Source organism: Carassius auratus, chromosome 30, assembly GCF_003368295.1.
Source record: "Carassius auratus strain Wakin chromosome 30, ASM336829v1, whole genome shotgun sequence".
In the NCBI taxonomy this organism is placed as follows: Eukaryota; Metazoa; Chordata; class Actinopteri; order Cypriniformes; family Cyprinidae; genus Carassius; species Carassius auratus.
Genome location: NC_039272.1, coordinates 29,066 through 55,500, shown reverse-complemented (window position 1 = coordinate 55,500; position 26,435 = coordinate 29,066). Strand labels below are relative to the sequence as shown.

General features: G+C 38.1%; 1 protein-coding gene across 1 annotated transcript; it reads right to left on the bottom strand.

Moving 5' to 3' along the window:
- Positions 1–10,720: 10,720 nt before the first annotated feature.
- On the bottom strand, positions 10,721–20,254 carry LOC113048725 (cytoskeleton-associated protein 2-like). The gene is made up of 9 exons (XM_026210542.1): positions 20,063–20,254; positions 18,812–18,878; positions 18,599–18,650; positions 17,578–18,518; positions 16,773–16,971; positions 15,659–15,814; positions 13,620–13,677; positions 12,800–12,947; positions 10,721–11,424 (listed from the first exon to the last, which is right to left on the bottom strand). The coding sequence occupies exons 1-9, from the start codon at positions 20,106–20,108 to the stop codon at positions 11,139–11,141; spliced, it is 1,953 nt and encodes a 650-aa protein (XP_026066327.1). The 5' UTR covers positions 20,109–20,254; the 3' UTR covers positions 10,721–11,138.
- Positions 20,255–26,435: the final 6,181 nt, after the last annotated feature.

Below are 26,435 nucleotides of genomic sequence, written 5' to 3'. Positions count from 1 at the left end.
GAATCAGGTTTGTAGATTGTAGATCATATGCATGCCAAAGTCAATTTTTGCATATATCAATTCCACAATTTTTTTTAAAATAAAAATGTATGATCACCTTTTGATAAATGACAAAAATCAACCTTCATGAGGCTATATGTGACTCCTTACAGTGATCCACAGGGGCTTTTCTCTAATACCATTTTTTCAACTATCAAATTTCATGATAAATTCATAAATGGTCTATTATAAACTTAGAAAAAATGAACTGAAGTGGAATAATATGGCATGCACAGGAAGAATAAGTTACCAGTGTGTCAACAAAATTAATCTTTGCTAATGATATGCACAGAAGAACATACAAATTAACTGTTTAATCATTACACTTAAATTCATAATAAAGTTTTGAGATTAATATTTTTAATAAATGTCCATAATACAGAAATGCCAAATGATTTGAAGAACTGTCTGTAAAAATGGAACTAAAAGAAAGACACTGTCTTTGTCATTGAATCATTCATTCAATAAATGTGTTCAACACTGTTGCTGCTGGGTTTAAGTGACCCCAGTAACATGATATAAATGTGAATTTCACCAGAGGAAACCTGCTGAAAAACGTGTATTTTAAAATTAAATCAAGCAATCTGGTGCTACTACACAATTGGCCCACAGTAAAAACGAAATCACACTGAGATACTTCATGAGATTGCTTGTTAACTAAACAGTGTTTGCATATTAATAAAAGCCTATTAAAATCGGTCTCATAAATTGTCTCTTCCTTAGAAATGGGGCCACGAATTGATGCACTAAATATATCTATATCACAGTATTCTGTAGTTCTTCCCTGCTGTACTTTTCAAAGTATCATATCCCAAACTTTCCATTCCACACCTAGACCCCTATAATCTATTTCATGACCCACTAAAATATAGGAAAGTAAGGAAGAAACAATTGACAAGACTTTAAGCCTAATCTTAATTAAGTTTGGTGACCGAAAATGATTTAAGAAAAAAAAAGCAATTTTATTTTAAAGTGCATCTGTAAAATTTCCCTACTAATATTTAAGTTTTATTTTTTGTTTACAGACATTATATGATCCGTGACACAGGCTCGCTCCAGTGCTGATAAACTCGTGCATTCAGGGTCCAACACTTCTTTAAAGAAAAGCCTAAGAAGCAAAGCAGAACTATCTAAAACAGTCTGGAGATTAAAATAATCGTGGAGTAGGTAAAAAGATATAAACATATGTGTCTCATTTTAAATAAACACACACACACACAAAAACGAGATGACAATTTTACTTCAATCAGAAATGTAGGCTACACTTGCAATGTTTAAATAAATGTTCAGCAATATCTTCAAAATATTTTTGAACTTTGGCACATTTATTTCTCTATACAGACATGATGTTAAACAGATGTTGCCATGTGGAAATGTTTAAATCAACCCGTGTTTGTGCCCTGCTCGGCCCATGCACGGGAAATGCTTTTTACACACCATTTCCCAAACTCAAAGAGACGATAGAAAAGAATGAACATAGCCTACCTGAAACCCCTTTTATATCATGGAAATTCGGCCCCTGCACTTTCTCGGTTAAGTTTTTCTCATAGAGGTTTTCAAGAGCTGGTGTGAATTAATATAGATTTAAACTCAAAGAGACGGGATAGTCTGCATATGATTTGACATTTAATTCGGACCCAGAATACAGCGAGATGGACATCACAGAGCACAAACACTCCTGTAGTGTGTGTTTCATTCATACTCAAAGCCGGAGGGCGCTCTCGCGCAGAAAGTCATTTCAGGAAGATCCTAATATGGGCAAAAGCGTCCGTTTCTTTTACTGTCTATGGCAAAAGCGTCCAGCTGTATGAAAAAGCCCAGAAACTTTTGCAAACACGAAGACATTAAACATATGATAGCAACAATATATGGTTTTTCAAGTAATCTCCAGCAGGTGATAAATAAAGGATGAACAATGCAGTACCAATTGACATAGACACTATTCTGCCTTATTATGTGATTAAAAAATTTTTTTGTAGTATATAAAAAAAATCATTATTATTTGTTATTGTCCAGCAGTTATAGATTTCTAAGCCATTTAAAAGCTAGAAATTTGAGAAAAATGTAAGTTGCCTATAGTATCCACTACCAGTCAAAAAGTTTTTGAACCATAAGCTTGTTAATATTTTTAAAATAAGTCTCTTCTGTTCACCAAGCCTGCATTTATTTGATCCAAAGTAAAGCAAAACAGAAAAATTGTGAAATATTTTTACTAACCTATTTAAATGAACTGTTTTCTATTTGGATATATTTCAAAATGTAATTTATTGAGATTTCAAAGCTGAATTAAAAAAAATATATATATAATGTTTTGAAAAACATTATGATAATGCTGAAACCAGCGGAGTAGATTTTTTTCAGGTTTCTTTGATCAATAGAAAGTTCAGAAGAACAGCATTTAATCTGAAATAGAAATCTTTTGAAAAATTATTACTTTATCATCACTTTTGACACCGCATTCGGTGAATGAATGAGTGAATGTGAGGCAAATTGTAAAGCTCTTTGGATGGCCATGTGGTCTGTTGAAAGCGCTATATAAATGCAGTCCATTTACAGAAAAGTTATATATATATATATATAATTTCTGTCCCCCTCACTTCTGAAAAGATGGCTACGCCCCTACCTGAAACCATTTTCTTAACAACTGAATTTGTATGCAATCTCATGCCGAATATACAGCGCATTGAGGTGAGCGAGGTGTTTTCTCATTAATAATGCGGACTGACTGAACCTTTTAATAATGATTATAATGTTAATCTGAGTCTGTTATTACAACTCGCTTCAAAGCACGCGACGCATATTTCAAATTCCAGACTTAATTGCAATTCGAAAACAATGCAGTTCGTTATTAATGTTGGCAGGCCATCAACACTAGACTGAACTGTGTGTGTGTGTGTGTGTGTGTGTGTGTGCGAGTCAATGAAACACTAATTAAGCTGCAGCAAATTGACTATAATGTGATAATCACCCTCAGGGCTAAAAGGAAATGAAATCAGTGCGTTTTTAAAATATTTATGTTAAAGGAGATATATGTTACAGGTTGTATTTGCATCAGTGAATCATAAACATGTCAGAAATCACACTGAAACCTTGCTTTAGGCTGTTCTCCGATAAAAATCTCGAGGCAGTTCCTGAGAACAACTCATTTTGTAGCGCATCTACATTCCAGACTTCTGATCCGATGGAAGGGAAAAACGTAATCCTTCGGATTTTTATAGCAGCTCATGGCAAGACTGCATCTCTCTCTCACACACACACACACACACACACACAAGTGAAAGTGTGAGAGGGAATAAAGTCAGTCAGTAGGCCTAGTTGAGGAACTCGACTGCCAGCACTATTTTATTCATTTAAACATGATGAAGTGATTAAGTTCTCTTTAACACAGATGATTCCAGTCAGTGTAGCTACTTTTCGATGGTTCCGCTTCTTCAGTAATAATAACGTTCTGAGACGGACACGAGCGCGGTCTCTGCGCGTGCACAACAGGCACTAATAGTTTAAGTGTTTATCGTTAGGCTACTACATCCCTACTTAGTGTAAACTGCGTAAAAACACCTGGCGGTCAGTGGAGCAGAAAATCGTTTTGCCTCCAGGTGGGCGTTCCTATGAGTGTGTGACGTCACGTGAAAACTCTTAACAAAAGCCCCTTTCACACAGTAATAACAATAATTTGCTGTAATGTTACCGGAACGACTTTATGCGCTATTCACTCAGTCAACGACATTCCGTCTTTTTCCGGAAAAGCACCACCATATGATTTTAATAAAATAGTTTTTTTTTTTTTTTACATTAAGTAGTTACCTAATATGTCTGTGACCATGTAGCTATTCGCTGAGTTTCGGTTCATTTTTGTAAGTGCTCCTGTTCAAGACGAAAGCGCATCATGTCTGTTTTCTATATTTCTTTATCTAATGAAGATAAATATATATATATATATATATATATATATATATATATATATATATATATATATATATATATATATATATATATATATATATATATACTGTCTTAAATCTGTATTTTTTGAATACAGATTTAAGACACTAACATTTATTCAATGTCGACCAGTGTCACTTTTAACAGTGCCTACAAAACATACACAATAGGACGCATGGGGTCCAATCCCACGAAGAGCCTCGCCAGTTTTGAGGGATTTTGAGCTCGTGGGCATAGATAGATGAGTCCAGACAGGAGGCAGCATGCTTGCGACATGTTTGGCACACCTCTGATCACTGGCTGTCCTTCTGTTGTTTACATCTAATTTGTCGTCCACACAGCTTCTTAAATCAAATGCAAGTAAACTTTTGAAACATTTAAATGAGCATATAATGCCAAAAACATAATGCTGATTTAAAAGCGTTGTCATGCATCCAACAAGCTGTCAAATGTTAAATATAACATCTGTACATGTTTAAAACTCATTAATTTATAAATGAACACACTCGGAAGAATTTGGAGAAACTAAGAGGTGTTTCAACATCTGGAAAAAAAAACAGTAGTGTGCATTTGAGGTGAATGTGTGTGCTGTTTAGCTTTCTCTGTGATGTTATGAAGACACAGACAGGTTGAGGATGGGAAACTTAAACTGCTGGAATAAAGAGCAGAAGCATCGATGTTTAAAATGTCAAAGTTGTGCAGAATTAAAGTAAGAAACCTCAAAGACAGGTAAACGTGCAACATTAATCAGAAATGTAAAAAATAATCCTTTTGAAATGTCAAACTTTGTCTGCTATTGTTATCCACCTCGATCTGTATTTAGGGTTAAAAAAATCCCTCATGTCCAAATTCACCATGAAGGGGGTGATGCGCTGCAGAAACAGTTCTCTATCATTAGATGTGTGTGTATAAAACATTTACCAGCGAGCGTCTCTTTTTCTACACACTGAATGATACACACACACCTCGTTTCTGATCTTAGATGTCCTCCGAGCAAAAGAGGAAGACAGTGGATGTGGATGAGCATTACTCAAAGTAACCTGAAGAGGTGGATTGTAACAATACACAGGAATATTGTTACTTACCTTGTCATTTGAGTTAGATTTCATTCATTGCAACTTTAACACACAACAAATATATTACTTCTAATAAAAATAAGTAGTTAGTATGTAACAATCTGTAACTGTTTGAAAGCCTAATGTTATAGTTCTAGTATAGTTAAAACTGAAGTCAGTCTGCTGTAATTGTTGACTGTGTCTGAGCAGGACGTGAAGGAGATTTGCCTTAAATGACCTTCTGTCTTTTTTGTTGATTTATGCTTGATGTGTTTTCCATCCGTTCTGGCATACTGAATAAATATTTTAAGAGAATAATGTGACACGAAGCCAAGAGAACTAATGCCCTGCAGAACACATTCAAGTCACACTCACACTCTCTTTCTCTCTCTCTCTCTCACACGCACGCACGCACACACACACACACACACACACACACACACACACACACACACACAGCAGTGTTGTTAAAAACATTATTGTTCAGTCACTCCTTCACCTATAATTCCTTCCCGTCATGAAAAAGAGTAAAGAGGTATTCACTGGGGCTTTACAATCATTTTTTTTTTTTTAATTTTCCATCCTTTATTTTGGAATCCAATCAAATCCAAGGTGAACAGATTCCAAAGAGCGAGAGAGAGAGATGGAGAGAGAGAGAGAGATTTTGATTTTCAAATTCCATTTAATTACAATTCAAAATACAACCAAAAAAAGCTACCTTAAAAGAAAGAAAAAACATCTCTTCTTCCACAACATCACGAAGAACCCCATTTAGACACCAGATCGTTTCAAACATTTAAAGATCATGCATACATTTATGATAATAGAAATCAATTAAAATCCTAGATTTTACAAGTTTAAAGAAAACAGTTACTAGACTTTTGTTGATGTTCATGTAAATTTTCTCTTTTCTAGTGACATAAATTGCCAACTTTGCTTGTCCCAACAAGAAATTCATCAACTGACACTTCTGACGCTTGCTACTAACATACCTAAAACCACAAATAAACAATTTCATTGAAAAAAATTACATTATACAGCAATGACGCCATGCAATATTCTTCATTGCAAATCCGGTGACTTATATAAAACTCTCCATTCTGGTTTTTCATCTACATTAAGCTCAAGTTTATCTCTCCAAGGTGTGTCAGACTTATTATTCAAAAAAGTTTCATTAAAAACTTTACACAATTATTATATAAACATTTGCCAGATGCAATTTCTGTACACACAATTATTAAATCTTCAGAGTCTAACAGCATACCATTACATTCTCCCATCCTTGGACATATTAAAATTTAATAGATCCCTTTGAAGGCAGATCCAACATTAGTTTTTCCTCTCCAATTTGGACGAGCTCCAAATATCAAGAGTCTTTTGCACAACTCTCACTGATCTGAGTCTCAAATGTTCAGCAATTGCAGTCACATTTTTGAAATCAGGTCCAAAATAAAGCTTTGTGAAGTTGATTTTGTAGTCTTAACATTTATCCAAAATTCTTTAAAAACTTCTCTAAAGAAGGAATCACACAACAGACTATTATTAAAATGTCGATATGCACTTTTTACCTTTATATAACTATTTGTAATAACACACTTAATCAAACTTTGATCAGAAAAAGTTATGACGCATTCTCTAAACATGTTTAACTGATGTTTAAAAGCCTTGCCAAAGATAACTGATTATTATGAGCATGAGCCCAAGTATATTGTCTCTGTGTCCTATGAAAGTTCTGCCAAAGGTCTACAAGATCATGTGTTTCTATAAAATGAATTAGCCTTTTTCGAGAAGCCATATGAGGCTCAACATGATTTCTATCTTGAGGCAAATTCAGTGCAATTAAAATCCCCTCCAATTAAGAACAAATCCTCAGAATTGCAATCACTTAATTCTTTACATAAAATATTTAGAAAACTCATTCTTTCAACTGCATTGGAGGGAGAAAACTACAACCAAAACAATAAAAAGCATTATCAAATCGAGCCCTTATTTGTAAAAATATGCCCTTTACCACTTCTTCTACTTCATAAGAAATTGGAATGGAGTTTTTAGAGAATAAAATAGCAACACCACCACTTAAAGATTAATTATGACTAAAAATGGTTAACCCGTCGAATTCTCTTGCCCAGTCTTCTTCATTGGAAACATCACTATGAGTTTCTTGAGCAAACAGAAAGTTGGCCCTTTTTCTTCAAAGCTGCAGCATCACCTAATAAATCTATTGAGTTTGCATCTACAGACTTTTGTACAGTGTTCTCCTCCACTACATCCCGTTCTACACCCTCACAAGGTGTCCTGTTTCACCGCAATTAAGGCATTTCAGGCTCGTAGCATACACTACATAGTTGAAATCATCATGATTGAAATTAAACGTCAAATCCAATTGCCCTTTATTGTCCTGTTACGTCCCAGGCCCTACTTCATTGGGACTGTCTCTTTTGTGTATGTGCCTTGTGTGTTCCCTCTTTCTCGCCCTCTCAAGTGCTGATAAGGACTAACAGGTAAAGATCAATTAGTGGGTGATTCTTCTGATTGGCCCACAAGAGGAAATGCTTGGACATAAAAGACAGAGCTGTGATGTGTGGAGTGTGGGGATTTGGAGTGAGAGTACCTTCTGCTGATGTCACTAGAGTTTGTAGCTGATTTGTTGTGATTAGAAGTTTGCTGATGAATTTCTAGTAGTCCTCTTGTGGGATGATTTATTCAGCCCAAATGTGAGTTATTTTCTTTTGTTGTTAGAACCAAGGTTTGTTACTGTTTTCTTTTTATTTTGTAGGTTAGTTAGGTTGTTTTTGGGAGTTGGTATGTTCTGTTTGTTATGTTGGCCTGGACCCCTCCTGAAGTTATGTTTGCTTCCTTGTGTTTAATAAATTCTATTCCATTTCCACACAACTTGTGGTGTGTCAGTCAGTAGAAGGGAAAGACTCCCATTTTTTTTTTCCACCATTTTCTTTATTACCCCTTCCCATCCCTAGACTGTGGAGGTATGTAATAGTCCTTTAGTACCATGTACATGAAACGTCTGAAAGACACTACGTGTTTTTAGCAACATCGATTTACAACCAATCTGTATCATTTTGATTGGGGAAACCAATCTGCCATATCTCCCCAACAATTTTACAAGCACCTCATTGTTTTTTATGAAAGGCGTTTGATAGAATCGCTTTTTTAGACTGAGTAGACAACGGTAACACTGGAGCAAAAACATTGTCAATAACAACGCCACTTTCAACCAACAAGTTTGCTAATTCAACGGTTTTCAAAAAAAATTACAACCGCGTTGTTCATTCTCGCTGCTGACAGAACATTTTTACACAACCACGTCTCCTACAGCCAAACTACACTCTTCCACACTAGCGTTCAAACTTAACTTCAGTCTGCAATCATTCACTAACACACCCTGATTTAACAAAAGGAGTGTAGCTGTGCTCAGAGCAGAACACAACCCAGAAGAAGAAACCAAACCAGCTTCTGACTTCACAAGAAGAACAGCTCTCCTCGCTCATCTTTACAGTAGCAACAGCTGCTTTGAATCACGTTTCTGAGGTCAAAAGGTCTCGTGTGGGGGTCCTTGTCATATTTCCTTAAAATACACTTATTAATGACTTAAAATATAAGAATAATATACAGTATAATGAATGAACACAAAATGTATTTTTAATGTATTGCTCACATATTTGTATAGATTAAATAAGATTAATTATTATGATATACTTAACTACGTCTATGGTGCAATCTCGCTACTGTTTTCAGTAGAAACTTGTTTCATCATGAATTCAGTAATGACACACTTGTCTTGCTACAGATGCTGGAGTAGAATTAGGATTTGAAGTATGCATCATGTATGTTACTTCCCTGAAAGATCTCTAGTGGATAAAGCTCTATAAAAATAAAGGATGCATTTCTTTTCAATGCTCTGAATTTAATAATTCAGGTCAAATCTTGTCTTCAGTATTCAGTTGTTCACTCCTGTATCTAATTATCATTCATATCTAAACTCTTTATACTCAGGATGAGTGTTTCTTTACCAGATTTGGAGAAATTTAGCATTAAATCAGTGTTTCATCAATGGATGCTCTGCAGTGAATGGGTGCCGTCAGAATGAGAATCTTTTGTCCTCTCTGAACTGATGGACTGGAGTGCTGTGGATTATTGTGATGTTTTTATCAGCTGTTTTATCTCTCATTCTGACGGCACCCATTCACTGCAGAGCATCCATTGATGAGACACTGATGCAATGCTACATATCTCCAAATCTGCTCTGATGGAGCAACATCGAGATCTTGACAGACTAACCCTGAGGGTGAGTGTGTTTTCAGTTTTGGCCGAACTATTCCTTTAATCACGTTGACAAATGAAAGCAGATCAATTCTGACTAAACATGGTTTTAAACATACTGACAAATTACAGATTTCTCCACTGGACAAGCTTTAGCATGCACACTCTCGAGTAGAACACATGAAATAATAACTCAGAAGTAAAACTTTGTGCTTTATTAGTTGATAATTGTGAAAACTCATCATTTAGCAGCATCAGATAAAGAGCGAAGCTCTTGAGAAGCCGTAGACGCAGCACTAGATCAGGTTCATTCATTAATTAATTTTAATTGTACGGCAAACCATGTGTTAAATCAAACAGCACAAAAAAATCTGAAACTCAGCCACAGTCGGTTGTAAAAAACACAAGTGTTTTTATAATTTTTATCTATTGTAAGTCATAAAATTAAACCATCGCAATGTTTTTATGAAGACAGACGGAGGAAGAAAGCACTACATCAACAACAGTACGGGTGGTCAGATTTTATTAATACCGTCTGCGCATGGATATTTACATATTTAATAAAGTCACACAACACAGTCATTTGAGATGTTAAAGTCTCATGAAACTTTCATGGGAAGTGTTTTCTGTGGTTTTGACCCTGTTGCAATAGATTTAATGACTGTGCCAAACCTTAAACTGAACCTGGACACACCGAGACTGAGCTGCACTCAAACAAAAGCTGAATTAAAAAGTGGTTTTCTGAAATTGTAGTTTCCTTCATTTAAATCTTCCAAACAATTTACCTCAATAAGTGTTTTACTTGTTGCTTTTATATCATTAAGCCACAAATGCTGTTGATGCAGTTGAACTTGTATTGAACTCTGGAATATATATGTATGGCAGTCATAGATGAGCAATACTGGGTTATGTAAGGCGTTAGAAAGGTGAGCAGTGATTTCTGTCGTAATCGTTTCCTGCGGTAAACCGCCAAAAATTCCTTGTGACATTTACAGAGTGACAAACTTCTGATGTACGTGACCGACAGAAACATATATGAAATGACTTCCACTTTTCAAACTTGTATCAAGCTTAGTTTGGGATTTATCAGTTTTTATCCTTTATAGCACTTCTGATACTACATTCTTTCGAAATATAACTTTATACAACTCTTTATTTTGATTTGATTTCTAATGTGTTTTGAACTCTCTTTACACCAAAGAGTTTCCACAGAATATGAAAGTGTCTCTAAAGCAGTGAATCAGCACATAATACACTTTCTGAAGGATCATGGGACACTGCAGTAACGAGTAAAGACTGGCTTCAGAAATGAATGATAAAACAGTAGTTTATTATTATTTTTTTTAACTTTTGATCAAATGTATGCAGCCTTGTTTAGAGAACGGAAACAAACAAAATTCCTGAACTCCAAGCTTCGCCACATTTAATGACCGTACAGAAGAACTTACAAATCAAGATTAAAAAATACAATCAAGATGTAGATGATGTCACACACTGCTGAGAAATTATGTACAAAGCTGAGGACATGCAGAGATTCATTAACTCTACACACTTCGTTCACTCAGATTCAGTCTTATCAATGGAACAACATTACAGCAACACTGACTCCAATATGCTTTAATAAGATTCATGCAGAGATGGAATCCATAAATTATAACTGAAGTTATAAATTATAAAACAGCAGGTTTAGACAAAACCTTCATCTTATCTGTGCAACAGCAGTGCAGTATCAGGAAACCTCTAAGCAGCACAGAAGCGAGCAGAAGTCCGGCGGGAATCTGCTGCTGATATTTTACAGAGAAAGGTCGGAGCTGGTAAACATCATCACGTCTCGTCCTCCTCTGGATAAACCAGTGTAACGTGAACACGGTCCTCCAGCGCTTCGTTCTCTCGGTACACGTACACCGGAGAGCTCTGACCTTTGACCTCTTCCTGACGCTCCGCTGCGAGCTCACAGAGAGAGGTCACACAGGGCTCGTGTTCCCGCAGCGCTGTGGGATAACGCTGAGCGCTTCTCTCGATCCGCACCGAGCGGCGCACCGGGGTGAAGAAGCGGATCTCGTGACCGTCCACTCGTCCTGCTTCTGCTCCTCGCTGACCCCTCTTACCCCTGAAACATGACATACTTTCAAACTCTGTGTGTTAAATAATTGTACTAATGAAAAGAAACGTCTTCAGAAATCATTGTAAATTGATAATGGTACGCAGTTATTAATTGGTATATACACACATACAATATATATATATATTTTTATATTTACATGTATATATTTGTATAAATATAATTTATATTATATATAAATATATTTAACACATAACCAGAACATTGTTCTTAAATGTATAGATTTGGGCCAGGAGACTCCGCACTGTAAGAAGTGTCTGAAGAGGTATTATAAAATGAAAAATAGGAGGCTGGAATTTTTTCAATGAAATATTCTTCAGTGTTTACTGTCTATAAGTCATGTTTGTGTGCAAAGGGTTAAGTTTAGCTGTTACACATGTGTGCACACGATCAGGATCACCTCACTCTCCGCAGGAAAACCCCTGATTTGCATATTTCAACATCTCAGGAAACCTTTAATACTAAACCTTTTCACAAATCTGTGTCTACCATATTCACCTGTGCTGGCTTGTCTCAAATGTATGCTTGTGATCTGGTGTAAATATCTTCGAGTGAGCATTAAAATTGGGTATTAATAGCTAAAAAAAAATCAATTCAGCTGCATCCTCATGTTTTGGACATACTAGTAAGTGCGCAGTAGGGGTCACGCGCCCTAGTAAGAGCACAGTTGGGGTCACGCGCCCTAGTAAGTGTGCAGTAGGGGTTACGCACCCTAGTGAGTGCGCAGTTGGGGTCACGCGCCCTAGTAAGTGCGCAGTTGGGGTCACGCGCCCTAATAAGTGCGCAGTTGGGGTCACGCGCCCTAATAAGTGCGCAGTTGGGGTCACGCGCCTTAATAAGTGCGCAGTTGGGGTCACGCGCCCTAGAAAGTGCGCAGTTGGGGTCACGCGCCCTAGTAAGTGCGCAGTAGGGGTCACGCGCCCTAGTAAGTGCGCAGTAGGGGTCACGTGCCTTAGTAAGTACGCAGTAGGGGTCACGTGCCCTAGTAAGTGCGCAGTAGGGGTCACGCGCCCTAGTAAGTGCGCAGTTGGGGTCACGCGCCCTAGTAAGTGCGCAGTAGGGGTCACGTGCCCTAGTAAGTGCGCAGTAGGGGGTCACGTGCCCTAGTAAGTGCGCAGTAGGGGTCACGTGCCCTAGTAAGTGCGCAGAAGGGGTCACGCGCCCTAGTAAGTGCGCAGTAGGGGTCACGTGCCCTAGTAAGTGCGCAGTAGGGGTCACGTGCCCTAGTAAGTGCGCAGTAGGGGTCACGTGCCCTAGTAAGTGCGCAGTAGGGGTCATGCCCTAGTAAGTGCGCAGTAGGGGTCACGTGCCCTAGTAAGTGCGCAGTAGGGGTCATGCCCTTGAAAGTGTGCAGGGCTCATACCCAGGGGTGGCTGTGATCTTGTACTTGACGACGGACGAGTCTCCCCTCGCTCCAGAGATCAGGGCACTGATGGGTTTCGGGGTGTGTATGATGTCATCGCCGTCCTCTTCATCACACACTCCAGTCTCTTCTGGTGTCAGAGATGAACCTGAATGATTTAATGTGTTATTAATATTAATAAAAGACGTCACTTATGCTCACTAATGCTGAATTTATGTTATTAAAAACAGTGATGTTAGGAAACATTATAAATGTAATTTATTCCTGTGATGGATGATTCAAATCATCCTAATATTCTGATCTAATGCTCAATCTTATCTCTTAGCCTAAGATATTGTGAGAACTGACTTATTTTCTCAGGATTATTTGATGAATAGAAAGGGTTAAACTTCAGCATTTGTTTAAAATATTTTGTAACATATCTTTACCGTCACTTTTGAACCATTAAGTGCATTCTTATATCTTTTTGAATGGCATTATGCCAAAATATCAAGCAGCAATTACAATAGATGTTTCTTGAGCAGTAAATCATCATATTATTCTGATTTCTGAAGATCATGTGACACTGAAGACTGGAGGAATGATGCTGAAAACACAGCGGAGCACCACAGAAATACATTACAGTTTTGAAATAATGTTTCATTAATGTATTTTTGATCAAAAGCAGCCTTTGTTGAACATGAGACCTCTACCAAACACATTTCAAAATCTGAATTCAAAGCAGCAGTGTAAACTGAAAATCCCTGCAATATATTGTTTGTCAAAACTCATTGTTAAAAAACAGTGCGTCACTTGATGATGAATTACTGAATGCCTTTACCTTGAATCTGTCTCTTTTTCAGGATCTCAAAAACCACAGAACGTAGCTCATCCACTGGCTGTTAAGAAACATATTGCAATGAGTGAAAATTGATGGTTTACTCAAACTCTGTGATACTCGCTTCTCTTTCACACACGCACACACACACTAGAGTCAGTCATCGGTTACTGTAAGCTCTTGCTAAAGAAAGAAATGCAATTGGCTTTCATTCTAAAGATAAAAAACCACAACAGCTGTATCATTACTGTAAAAAACACAGCTGTATCATTACTAGTGGTGGACGTAGATTAATCTTTTTAATCTAGATGAATCACACTGTGAAATTAATCTAGATTAAAATGGCTCAATGTCGACGGCATTCAGAATATATGTGTACTAGTGCTGTCAAAATTGCTCAAAAATGACGTTCGAATATTCCCTTTAAAAAATACACGAATATTCGAACTATTCGAACATCTGGTTCCACATGTTGTCAATGACGCGCATTACGTCAATAACAGGCCAAAATAATACAAAGATACATAACTACTTGTATAGATAGTCTATTTAAGTTGAAACATATGACAACGTATTACCTACACAAGGAAATCAGCTAATGGCCAAGACCGCAGACCTCAGTCTCTCACCCTTACGTTCTCTGCGCATAACGGTTTAAATGAACAAACACATTTTTGTGAAAGCAATTTAAGGTCGCGACTGTTGTCCCAAAGATAGCAGGCTTCATTCAGTGATTGAAACAAATATTATTAATATTAATTGAAGTTTTACAGCATATAGAACTGACATTGAGCTGTGTGCAGTGGTAAACATGGACCTTTTCCTTGACATGAAACGATAAATAATCAAACCTGGGATCCACTGCTTGACAGAACCCCCGAAGCGTGCCCCATCCGCGATACCGATCGGTCTCATGTCCTTACAAATTAACAAAATTATTTATCCGTTATGGTCTCTTGTCGTGTTGCAGACAAAGAGCTTGCGGCGGGCGATGCAGTGTAACGTTAAGTGTCAACACGTGACTGTTTAGCTGGAGCTCCACACATTGTGCCATGCTCATTTGGGTGCTAGTCGAATGGTATGCTAACTGTATCTTAAACAGCTTGCATACGACTTTCTGCTGCGGTCGAGTTGGGCTCTGCACTTGCTGCCATCTTCCATGAAGTCAACTTTCAGCAGTGATGCTGTGCCAGACAGTGTGACTCCTGTGACCTGTCCCTGAACCCCGAGCCCACTCACAAAGCAGGAAACCACGCCTCTACTACCGCAGGCCTTTTTTTTCCACATTTTAGTTTTTTATTCGAATATTAATTTTCATCTTCGAAATATTTTTTTTTTTAAACCATTCGAATACATATTCGAAATTTAGAATATTCGTTGACAGCCCTAATGTGTACCCAAATAAAATTGACAAACAGTAAGTCTTTGAGAAGGGGTTTATCAAGCTAGATGGTGCATTAGAAAAGGGGCTCATCTCCTGTTTCCAAAATGCATCAGAAAGTGCTTGAAAAAGCTGTAAACTAATTCCACATTACACAAGGTGCAAACAACCTTACGCCGGTTTCACACCAATGTTTACGTTTTTTTCAAGTTTGTAGGTGTCAAGGTACAGACACTAGCATTACAGCAGCCAGTCGCTAAATTAGGCGCGGTCACTTTAAGAGATGATGAACGCATCCAATATAATACACATCCCATTATTTTCCTCAACTGTTTACTTTCACTTAAGAAATAACTGAATTTTTTTTAGCATAATTTCCAAGGTGGAACACCAGAACACCGCGAGTACTGAATTGGGCTCTTTCACATCTTTGTGTTTGTTCAGACTGCGATGTGTATTTGTTCGTTCAGGTGCAGGAGGGACTTCGAGGAGAACTTCGCAGAAGAAAGCTCGGTTCAGTGTCGCTGTCCGTGATACGCGTGCGTCTCTCTCTCCGCAATAATAATAAAAAACAGATTTCTCAGATTTTCAGACTGAAACAAAGCAAATAATGAAACAACATCAAGAGAAGAAAACATGTGTGAGATGAAGAGATCCTGACCTCTCTGACCACACGGATGGCCTCCTGAAACATGGCCAGCAGCTCCGGGTTTCCCTCTCTTTCCATTAGTCTGGCCTGACAGATCCAGTATTTAGCAAACTTCTGTGCCATTGGCACCCGAGACAGCACATCTCTGACCCGCTCCGCCGGGAAACCCTGATCAGATCAGAGAGAGGTTATTCATTCATCCTCAGGTTGATGCAAACCTGTACACATTCATGCTTACAAGAAGAATGTGGGTAACCGGTTGTTTTAATCACTCTCTGTAGACCATGCATCATTTAGTTTCTGTGATTCTACTGTAACCTCAGGCTTTTAAACGTCACAGTCCATTAATACCAGAAAATAGCAAACACCTGAGATTAGCTTAACCAAACCTGGATCGGGGATAAGGGAACAATCATGACAAATGTTGAATGTAGGTTTGAGAAAGCTTTATCTGAAACTCCAGCTTGATTAATGTGGAGGGGTTTTCCCTCGGTGCAGTAGATCAGCGCTCTCACATACGTGATCGAAACTCCCGTTCAGAGTCCAGTCACTTGGAGTCTAGACAATGATCATTGACTCAGACGACCATCAACACACTCCACCTTTCCTCACGCTCTAATCAATCAGGGAAGCGTGAACCGATCCGTTTTGGGAAAGTCAATAGGGTTATCAGGAGATCACGCTCTAATAACTCAGATTTTATCATAGTGTGTATATTACCATGTTTCAAAATTAATAAAGTCATAAAAGCTCATTGCCCTTCACTGAGCGAAGTTCTTTATCTGCTTTTGATTGTCTATTCGATAACCTTTGTTTCTCAACATCTGTCTTCGAGCTCCTTGACCTTGAAGCACGTTGACCACAAACACAACAGAAAAATCTCAGTTATCGACTAACTTACTCTTACACAATGTCTCGTCCAGGGAAATTAATAATCACTTGTGGCCAAACATCAAGAACACTCAACATGTGATCCTAATGTATATGATGACCAGCTGTGATTTCCATCCTCTGACTGATGTTCCTCATATTTCCACAGATGAATCTGCTTTGATGCACCTGGTTATGCAAATTCTTTTTTTGCATAAAGAGACTACAACAGCTCCTGCTATAATATTAACGCTACCTGCTGTAATAATTCAATGCAGTCATCCAGCGATCGGTCCACAGCAAAGACAATGTCATGAACCCCGTCTTCATTCTCTATAGAAGTCCAGTAGGGCTGAGGAAGAGTAGAAACGGTCTTCCTCCTGACCACCCGGACGGGCATGGGGGGGCGTTTATACGTGATGCTCCTGGACTCCCTCCACTCCTGGAGCTTACGCCTGCGCACACACACACACACACACACACACTTCTCTGAAGGGAGCGTTCACCCAAACTCTGTCATCGGAGTTTTGAGCTGCAAACCTCCAGATGCATCAAAGGCTTCAGGATAATTTACAATATGTGAAAAATCTGTGCTAAATTTAAATAATAAAATGCAATGCAAATTCATATAGGAGCTAATATAGCGCATCATGATATAAATCTACAAATCTGATGAAGAAACACACTCATCCTGATCTGGGATGAAATGTTCTTTTTCGGGTGAACTATTCCTTGGATTTTAACTCACAAAAAGGCCTTTTTATTAACCCCTCGGAGATGTATGAAGCACTTTTTTTATGATAGATGGATGAGCTTTATTGGCCTTTAAAATCTCAACACCCATTCACTTCCATTATAAAGCAGGGAAGAGCCAGGACATTGTTTTAATATAACTCCTACTGGATTAGTCTCTTCTCAGATGGCTTGAGGGTGAGTAAATCATAGGCTAATAATGTTTTTTTTTTGGTGGCTATATTGGTGCCTAAAGCACACTAGTCTTCATGGTGTCATGTATGTGTGTAGGTGTGTAACAGGTTGTGATCGTGTGGCAGTACACTCACAGTCTGTCCTCCTGAGCTGCAGTGGGCTTCTTCTGTCCATCATCTAGAGGAGCGGTCCGGACTCCTTGAGCGCTGGGACACCGTCTGGATTTGGGAGTCTGGAGCTGATCCGCAGGCTTGTCGATCTGAACACAGCTCCTGGAGCTCCGGCCGGCCGGTCTGGTGGAAGCAGCGGTGCTCGTTCCTTTATTTCTGCTGACCGCTGCTGCTTCTCTAGCCGCAGGTTTAGAGAGAGTGGAAGCAGCGCTCGCTCTCGTCGCTTGGTTTGATTTCGGTTTAGTTGCATCGACGGAGAAGGTATCCTTCCTCCGGTTCACGTCGGATGTGTTCGTGGATGGGTTTGGTTTCTGGTTGCTTTGAGAACTGCGGGTGTGCACAGCACTCAGACTTCTGGGTCGTTCTGTGGGTTTCACTTGGGTTTTAGAAACACCGTTTCCCTGCACTTTAGTTGCTCTTCGAGTCGTCGAACTGGCAGCGGAGCTTGATTTGACGCTTGTTTCAGGTAATTTCTTGGCTGAAGGCCTTGTAGACTGAACGGTGCGGCTCTGATCTGTGCTTCTGGGGACAGAGACGCCACGTCCAGACTGTGAAGGGTTACAGATGGACACAAGACTGGGCTTTCTTGTCTTTGCAGAATGGGATTGTGACGCTGTCTGAGCTTTCGGTTGGACACTTTGAAGGCTTTGTGATCGAGTCGTCTTGAACGTCGCAGCTGGTTTCTGAGTTTGAAGAGAAGCTGTTTTGTTGCTCTGCGTCTTGAGAACACGAAGGCCTTCCCGAACAGCATTATGGGAATTACCGGACGGCTGTGTTTGGGCTTTGGCTAGCGAACTGATACCAAGTCCTTTTTTTGAGGATGTGTTTTTATCACCCTCTTCTGATGCCTTGACTTCTTTTGTATTTGTGCCTCTGATGCCACGGTTCTCCTTTCCTTCCGCTGTCTGAGAGAAACAAAGACACGTCACTTCAACAGCGCTGCCGACTGAATCATGCAAAGCTTCAAGAAAAGTCTCTAACTCACAGTCTTAGACTTCTGCTCATCTTCAGCATGTTTCTTCTCCTTGAGATACGGCCTTTGAGTAAAACAACAAAACAACACAGTGGATTCAGAACAGAAACACACGAAGGCAGTTCTGAATACAGAACATAGGCAGTGCATTTTTGTATTTTAAAACTGGAAAAAGTATAAATTCAACAGTTGTTTCGGAGAGAAAGACCCTTCAAGACCACCTACTTTGGATTAGGAGCTTTCAGTCTGCCTTTTGCAGCAAGGTATTCTGCCAATTTCTGTTTGCGTAGCTCTGTAAACCAAAGAGAAAGACATTTGTGATTTAACATTGCATGCATTTAATAACGGTTGTAAATGTGCTAGATTGAAATTTTGCATATGCATATTTTGCCTTGTAACCTTCTTCACACACATATATGTATAAATTATAAAAAAATATTTTATATTTAAATAACAGTGTGATATGTATTTTTATGCAGAGACTGGTATGTCTATTAGTAAAATCTGTTTACTTTAGTCATATTTGTTTCACTTTATGACAAAAGCGACAGGTCAGAAATGGTAAGAAGCACTTTTTCCTCAAGTTTGCATTCCTGCAACTCAAAAAAGTATTAAAGATACCGTAATATCCTTTTAGGATCTAGGTCTTAACAAACTTTCCTTCTGATATCTTCACTTTAAAGGCCCTCGACGGTTCAGTTCCAGAGATGTGGAGATTGGTGAATTGTTCACATATTCAGGGATCAAAAACCAACTGTGGCTCACTTTGCATTCAGCCAATACTTTATTTATTTTAAAGAGCAATACCTGAAGAACAAATAATGCTGAAACTAGAAATGCATCTCATTTGTTGTCAACACCCGATTATATTTTTCTAATGTATGCATGTAACAATTTTTATTTATTTATTTATTTATATATATATGGGAAATCACATCAGCTTCACGTTCAAAAGGTTGGCATATAATAATAATTAATATAAAAAAATAAATCACTAAAGTCAAAGTGATCTATATATATAAATATATATTAAAAAAACAAGAGTTCCCATACTCATCTACGTCACTCAACTGCTCCAAACAATAGCACTTAGCTTTTAGCATAACAATATAAATGTACTAATGGCAAGACAAGAAATTATTTCAGGACTGGTGTGTGATCTTTTTGACACTACTGCAGGTTTATAAAGCAGTTTCCTTGATGGAAACATGATTATACAGTAAATTATAAACTAACTATAATTTCTTTATGAAGCAGAAAGATCTCGTTACAGACGCGCGCAAACGCCTCAGAAACACATCGCGTCGTGTTGAAGTGTTTTCAACAGCAAACCCAAGGATTTCCCGAAATAAAATCATAACAAAAGATACTGTTATTGAATGTATACATATAAACACACACGAGGCAACAGAAACCGTGATGTTAAAGATCACGATACATGGAGCTAGCCTAGCTTGGTGTAAACTGGCGCTTTACCGATCTTAGATAGTTTAGATGCGTCTTCATCCGTCACAGCCTCCATCGCTTTATCCGATCACTCACAACAAATATTTAATCTGAATAAATATAGCGTTTGTTAGTAACTTCGTGCAGGAGTCTGTTAGCACTTAGCACACACTGCTGCTCACGCTGCAACTGACGCTTGAATTTTGCGGGGACACGCCCATCTCAATTCCCATTGGTTCGTTCGAAACTTTAAACGCCGACTATTGGTCGGTCAGTATTGATGATTCATATTATTTGATAATTCTTCGTAAATGTCGTTTCGGTATTTTTGTCATCTATCATGTGGCTTGATGTATTTGAGGCGGTTATATTATTGAAAAAAAAACATGAATAATAGAATAAAGAAAAAAAATATGTAAGTATGTGGACAATCTATGACATTAACCATTCGAACTCCATTATACAGATCAGAATCATATTGCATCTGTTCTGATGCATTACTTTTAATTTATTACTGGGTTGCGCTTGTTTGTTTGTTTTTAATATAAAAAGTTCTGTTTTTGGCAAATTTATGTAAAGTCACATGGAGAAAACCGTTCAGCTGTGCCGCTGTATTAATTCTGAGGAATTGCCCCAACACTGCTGACCACAGCACTAGGAGCCTATGGTCCTGCACAATCGGAGGCTGCAGGTTTAGGACCCCGGCTATAGGACCCTAGTTTTTTTGTGCCACTTACCGAACTGGATGATTTAAGCCGCGTTTCCACCGCAGGAACTTTACCCAGGAACTATAGGGACTTGGCCTGGTACTTGGTGTGTTTCCACCGCAGGAACCAGGAACTAAATAAAAGTTCCGGGTAAAAAAATGCCCCCCAGAAAGTCCCTGCTGGCGAGGTGGTACTTTTTTAAAGTTCCGGAACTTTCGGGGGCCGGACTTTGGCGCTAAACATTCTGATTGGTTGAGTTCACGCAGCATTGGTTGAGTTCAACCACCATTTATTCGGATCAACATTTTCAAAATATTACTGTTATTGTGTCATGAAATGTAATTTTAAAAGTATTTCAGGCGAGAATGTAATTGTTTCAAACTCAAATCTGTTGTTTATTTATAAAGACAGCGCCTATTTAAAAATGTGTTTCGCCGATCTCGTAGACGATGAGCTCCACTCGTTCAGCGGGAGTTCAGTCCTCATGTATCCGCAGAGAGCAGCCTCTCCTGGGATAGACCTTCTGATATGTGCCGCTGGCTCTGAAGTGTCTTTAGTGGTTAAACATAACATATAATTCAGCTGCGGGGTAAATCTAACAGGTTTTCTTTGGTCTGTATTCAATTTATCTATATGTAAAAATTAAAATAAAAAGGCAAGTCTATATAATATTTCTTTCATTGTAATGGCTGTATAACGTTACACTTATCCCTGAACTAAGTACATTTCTGCAGCTGTTATTATGTTTAAATGAAGATGAAAGGAGGCAGTGGTATTTTATATCCTATTTCGTTTTATTGTAAATATACTGAGGGGAAAATTGCAGTAGCCAAAGCGATCTGAGTTCACGCAGCATTGGTTGAGTTCAACCACCATTTATTCGGATAATTTTCAAATATTACTGTTATTGTGTCATGAAATTTAATTTTAAAAGTATTTCAGGAGAGAATGTAGTTGTTTAAAACTCAAATCTATGGTTTATTTATAAAGATCATGCCTATTTAAAAAATGTGTTTCGCCGATCTCGTAGACGGTGAGCTCCACTCGATCAGCGGGAGCTCAGTCCTCATGTATCCGCAGAGAAGCAGCCTCTCCTGGGATAGACCTTCTGATATGTGCCGCTGGCTCTGAAGTGTCTTTAGTGGTTAAATATAACATATAATTCAGCTGCGGGGTAAATCTAACAGGTTTCTTTGGTCTGTATTCAATTTATCTATATGTTAAAATGAAAATAAAAAAGGCAAATTTATATAATATTTTGTTTCATTGTAATGGCTGCATATACACATTTCCCTGAACTAAGAACATTTCTGCAGTTGTTATTATGCTTAAATGAAAACGAAAGGAGGCAGTGGTATTTGATATCATATTTCGTTTTATTGTAAATATACAGTAAGGAAAATTGGAGTAGCCATGACGAGCAGACTGAAGTTATCAAGTACGCTGCTGTTTATAGATTTACCGGACTTGCGTCGTCGCGGACATCCCTCTCCCGAGAGGAATGCACAAAGTCTGAACCAACTACCGAGGATGCACGTCCAAAATCAGCGTACTTTTTTTTTTTTTTTTTAATCAGCGGTACTTTGTTTTGAGAAACGCGCGCAGACCTACGTAACCAGTCTATTTGCCTAATCTACCCGGTACTTTACACCACGGTGGAAACGCAGAAAGCAACAGGTCTGGGGGGAAAAAAGTTCCTGGGAAAAAAAGTTCCTGGTACAAATGTTCCGGGTAATTTCGGTGGAAACGCGGCATTAGTAACAGTTGCAGTTTCAGGACCGCAGTTATAGGACCCAGGTGGTTTAGTTTGTACATACATAGTTAGAAAGACATTTAAATCTCAGGAGTATTTTATTATATTTTATAAAATGTGTCATTTATTCAAAATTCATTAGAGGTTATATTTAAACAAAATAATTTTCACAAAACAAATTAAAAATGTATATCAACCTTTAAACAACCGAAAAGTGGGAGTAAGTTTTAGTTTCTTGAATTATACTGTATATTGATTAACTTCCTTAAGTTTAACTAATTTGCTCATTATCAGGTAAAATAAAGATGGAATCAGTATATGCCGTCACTAAATGATATAACCAGATATTGTAATGGCTGTAGAGAGGCAAGACATAACTTGAGAATGATTAAAGAATATATATATATATATATATATATATATATATATATATATATATATATATATATATATATATATATATGTATAATTTGTGCAAGAACAAAAGCACCAAAAAGACCAACTTTCCATCAGTTGCACAGCTGTAGGCCTCAACTCTGAGAGAGAGAGAGAGAGAGAGAGAGAGAGAGAAGAGGAAGACAGAGAGAGAGAGAATTAAATAAGAAACATTTGTTTAACATGTTCAACTGAAAAACATCTTTATTTAATTTCTAAATTCTTCCACTTCACTGAAATAGTTATCAGGGAACAATCACAGTTGTGTTAACATAAATAATCAATAACAAAAGGGTGCTCTGGGCATCGTTCAAAAATAAATAATGAATCTCCTGTGACCTGCAATGGTAATCCGGACCAGAAAGACACACCTGCTCAGCCTGCTGTAGAAGACATTTCGGAGGACAGCCAGAGCATTTATAATGGCTTATGAAAAACGTTAATATAAATATAATAAATACTGAACAGCAAGTGGTTATACAGCAGTGCTAGCATGCAGTTTATACAGCACATTATGTAAAGGCATGCCTCTGGAAAAAGAAGACCATAGATGAACTGCACTTCATCTGTGACACTCAGTTGTGTTGGTCTCCGATCCAGCTCTCCTCTCAGAAATGAAAACAAGATGTTCTGTTGTTCCTCACTGTCGAGGTGGACAGGCACCCGGGAAGAGGTTATGTAATCACACAACAGAGGGCTTCCCATACACCCAATGGGCAAACCATGGTACCAAAACTACTCTTTAAGGAATTGATACATTAAGATAAAGATACAATAATTTGCAGCATAGTTAAAAATATGTTAATGTGTGGGCTGGGGCTTTATTATTGGGACAAATTATTATTCTGATTATTAGCTTGAATTGGTAGTAGTTTTGCCTGCCTTTCACCGTTTGTTTTTGTATTTGTATTATTCATTCTGAGGAACACTGAATTCCCCCAACACTGCTGACCACAGACCAGTGGTTTTAAAACTGTTTGATGCCAATTATTATTAATTACCAAGCTATAATGAAGCATAATTTGACTTAAGTAGTTTAAGTCTTTGGTTCTTTTAATTGTGATGATTTTGGCTCACATTTAACAACCCCCCCCCCTCCCCCACAAATTCAAAACAAATTACAATGCTTCATAAGACCAAAATGAATAAATAAATCATTTTTAGTGAAATGTTGGCCTTCTGGAAAGTATGTTCATTTACTGTACATGGTCTCAAATACTTGGTAGGGGCTCTGTGCAATTCTGTGGAAACCCTGGATGGACAGAGCAATCTGTGAGGCAGTAAACAGACGCACAGCACCGGTCTCTCATCGGGAAACATGAGCAAGTACAAAATATTGTGCCATGTTCTCCAACACGCAGTAAGAGCCGCCAAATACAGAACTAAGAACCATCTGTGGTTTTGGAAACAAATCCTCTGCAGCTGTGAGAGCAGATCCGTCGTTGGCTGACGAGCTAAACACATTCTCCGGTGATGTGAGTCAGTCGATCAGTGTCAGGAACAGCAGCGGTGATCATGTAATCACGGTGTCAGAGGACGAGGTTCGGAGGGCACTAAAGCGAGTGAACATCAGGAAATCAGCAGGTCCTGATGGGATTCCTGGAAGTGTTCTGAGGACCTGTGCTGATCAACACTGGTTTGTTTACATCCATCTTTAATGAGTCTCTTGATACCTCAGTGGTTCCCACCTCCTTTAAAAAAATCTGTCATCATCCCTGTGCCTAAGAACAATAAACCTGGTCGTGCATCTTTTTCTTCCACACTTTTTCCTTCCTGTCAACTTTCTGTTAACATGCTTGGATACAGCACTCTGTGAACAGCCGGCTTCTTTGGCAGTGAATGTTTGTGTCTTGCTCTCCTTGTGAAGGGTGTCAATGATTGTCTTCTGGACAACTGTGAGATCAGCAGTCTTCCCCATGATTGTGTAGCACAGTGAACCAAACTGAGAGACCATTGCACAGGCTCAGGAAACCTTTGCAGGTGTTTTGAGTTGATTTGTCACCATATTCTAATTTGTTGAGATCGTGAATTGATGGGTTTTTGTTACTTCAGTCAGTGTACACTGAATCTATTTAATACATGAGTTTCACAACTTGAGGTGAATTACTGAAATGAACTTTTCCATGACATTCTAATTGATTGTGATGCACCTGTATATACTTGTAAAATTTCAAGAAAAAAAATCTGTGAAAAGACTTTGAGATTAAACATTAAATTACGAGAAAACGTTGTTAAATACAATAAAATACTGGTCACAGTAAGAAACGAAGCAGTTTTGAGTGCTCCATAAAGAAAAGCTGAGCATGATGCAGCATTGGACAGCTTCAAAAGACCCTCACTGAGACTCTTGTGCTAAGAGCCTAACCAGCATAAAGTGCTTCAAGATGACGCTTCAAATGACGGTCTCGTGGATGTTTACTGTAACCACAAGAGCAGACAGATGCTGAGCGAGATCACGCGCAGATCGAGGAGGCGATGGTTTTTGCTGCATGTATATTCCAACAGTATGTTTCTGGAGCATCTGTGATTGTTTATTCTGACCACAAACCCTTGAGTCAGGCTTAGTGTTTTTTGAAACCTAATGTTTGATGAGTAATATGCATTGCTAACAACTTCATCTAAACATCTTTAAAGATGATTTTCTCAATATTTAGATTTTTTTGCTCCCTCAGATTCCAGATTTTACAAATATTGTCCTCCTTACAAACCATTCATAACTGGAGAGATGATTTATACAGCTGATGCATAAATCGGTTTATAAAAATTGACCCTTATAAGTTCTGTTGTGCTCCAGGGTCACGTATTTGGTCAGAATCCCATGCTATGAAAAATGAAGAGTTGTGTTGTCTGTTTAAGACAGTACTGGCTGATTAGACAACACTGACCTAAAATGCTAAATGTCTGCCCTCTCTCTCTCTCTCTCTCTTCAGCGTTCCCACATCTCAGACCTCACATACATAAAATATATCCCCTTTATACATAGTTTTTGAAGTAAAGAGTAAAGAAAACACTACACAAACTAGGTGCGTTGCTTAAACGTTGAAGGGTAACCAGTCTTAGTTTCCCAACACAAACTTCAAAACTGAATTCATGAACATCCTTGAAGAAGAAGAAAAAAAAGAGAGATTACTAACTTTTTAAGACTAAACACTTTCATCCATCGAAAAACTGAGTTGTGACTGAAGGGTGACGAGTTTGCATAAGTATAACTCACTTATTCTGAAATTATAAAACCAGATGTATTTTTACACTTACACTGAAGTATTACATAAAATATAAGGCTATATTTCATAATGCATATTTTTTTCTGCTACGATAATGGGAATAAAATGAAGCATTAAATTTAGATTGTTTTGATGAAGCAACTTCAAAAGTGAATGTTATTGCAAAGCAATAATTTTGAAATCAGTCTCATAATTGTGATGAGGTCAGCAAACCTGGAACCGATCTGTTGACGAGTCAAAGAGTGCTCGGTTTCTTGTCAACTAGGGAATAAAAAAACACTTTC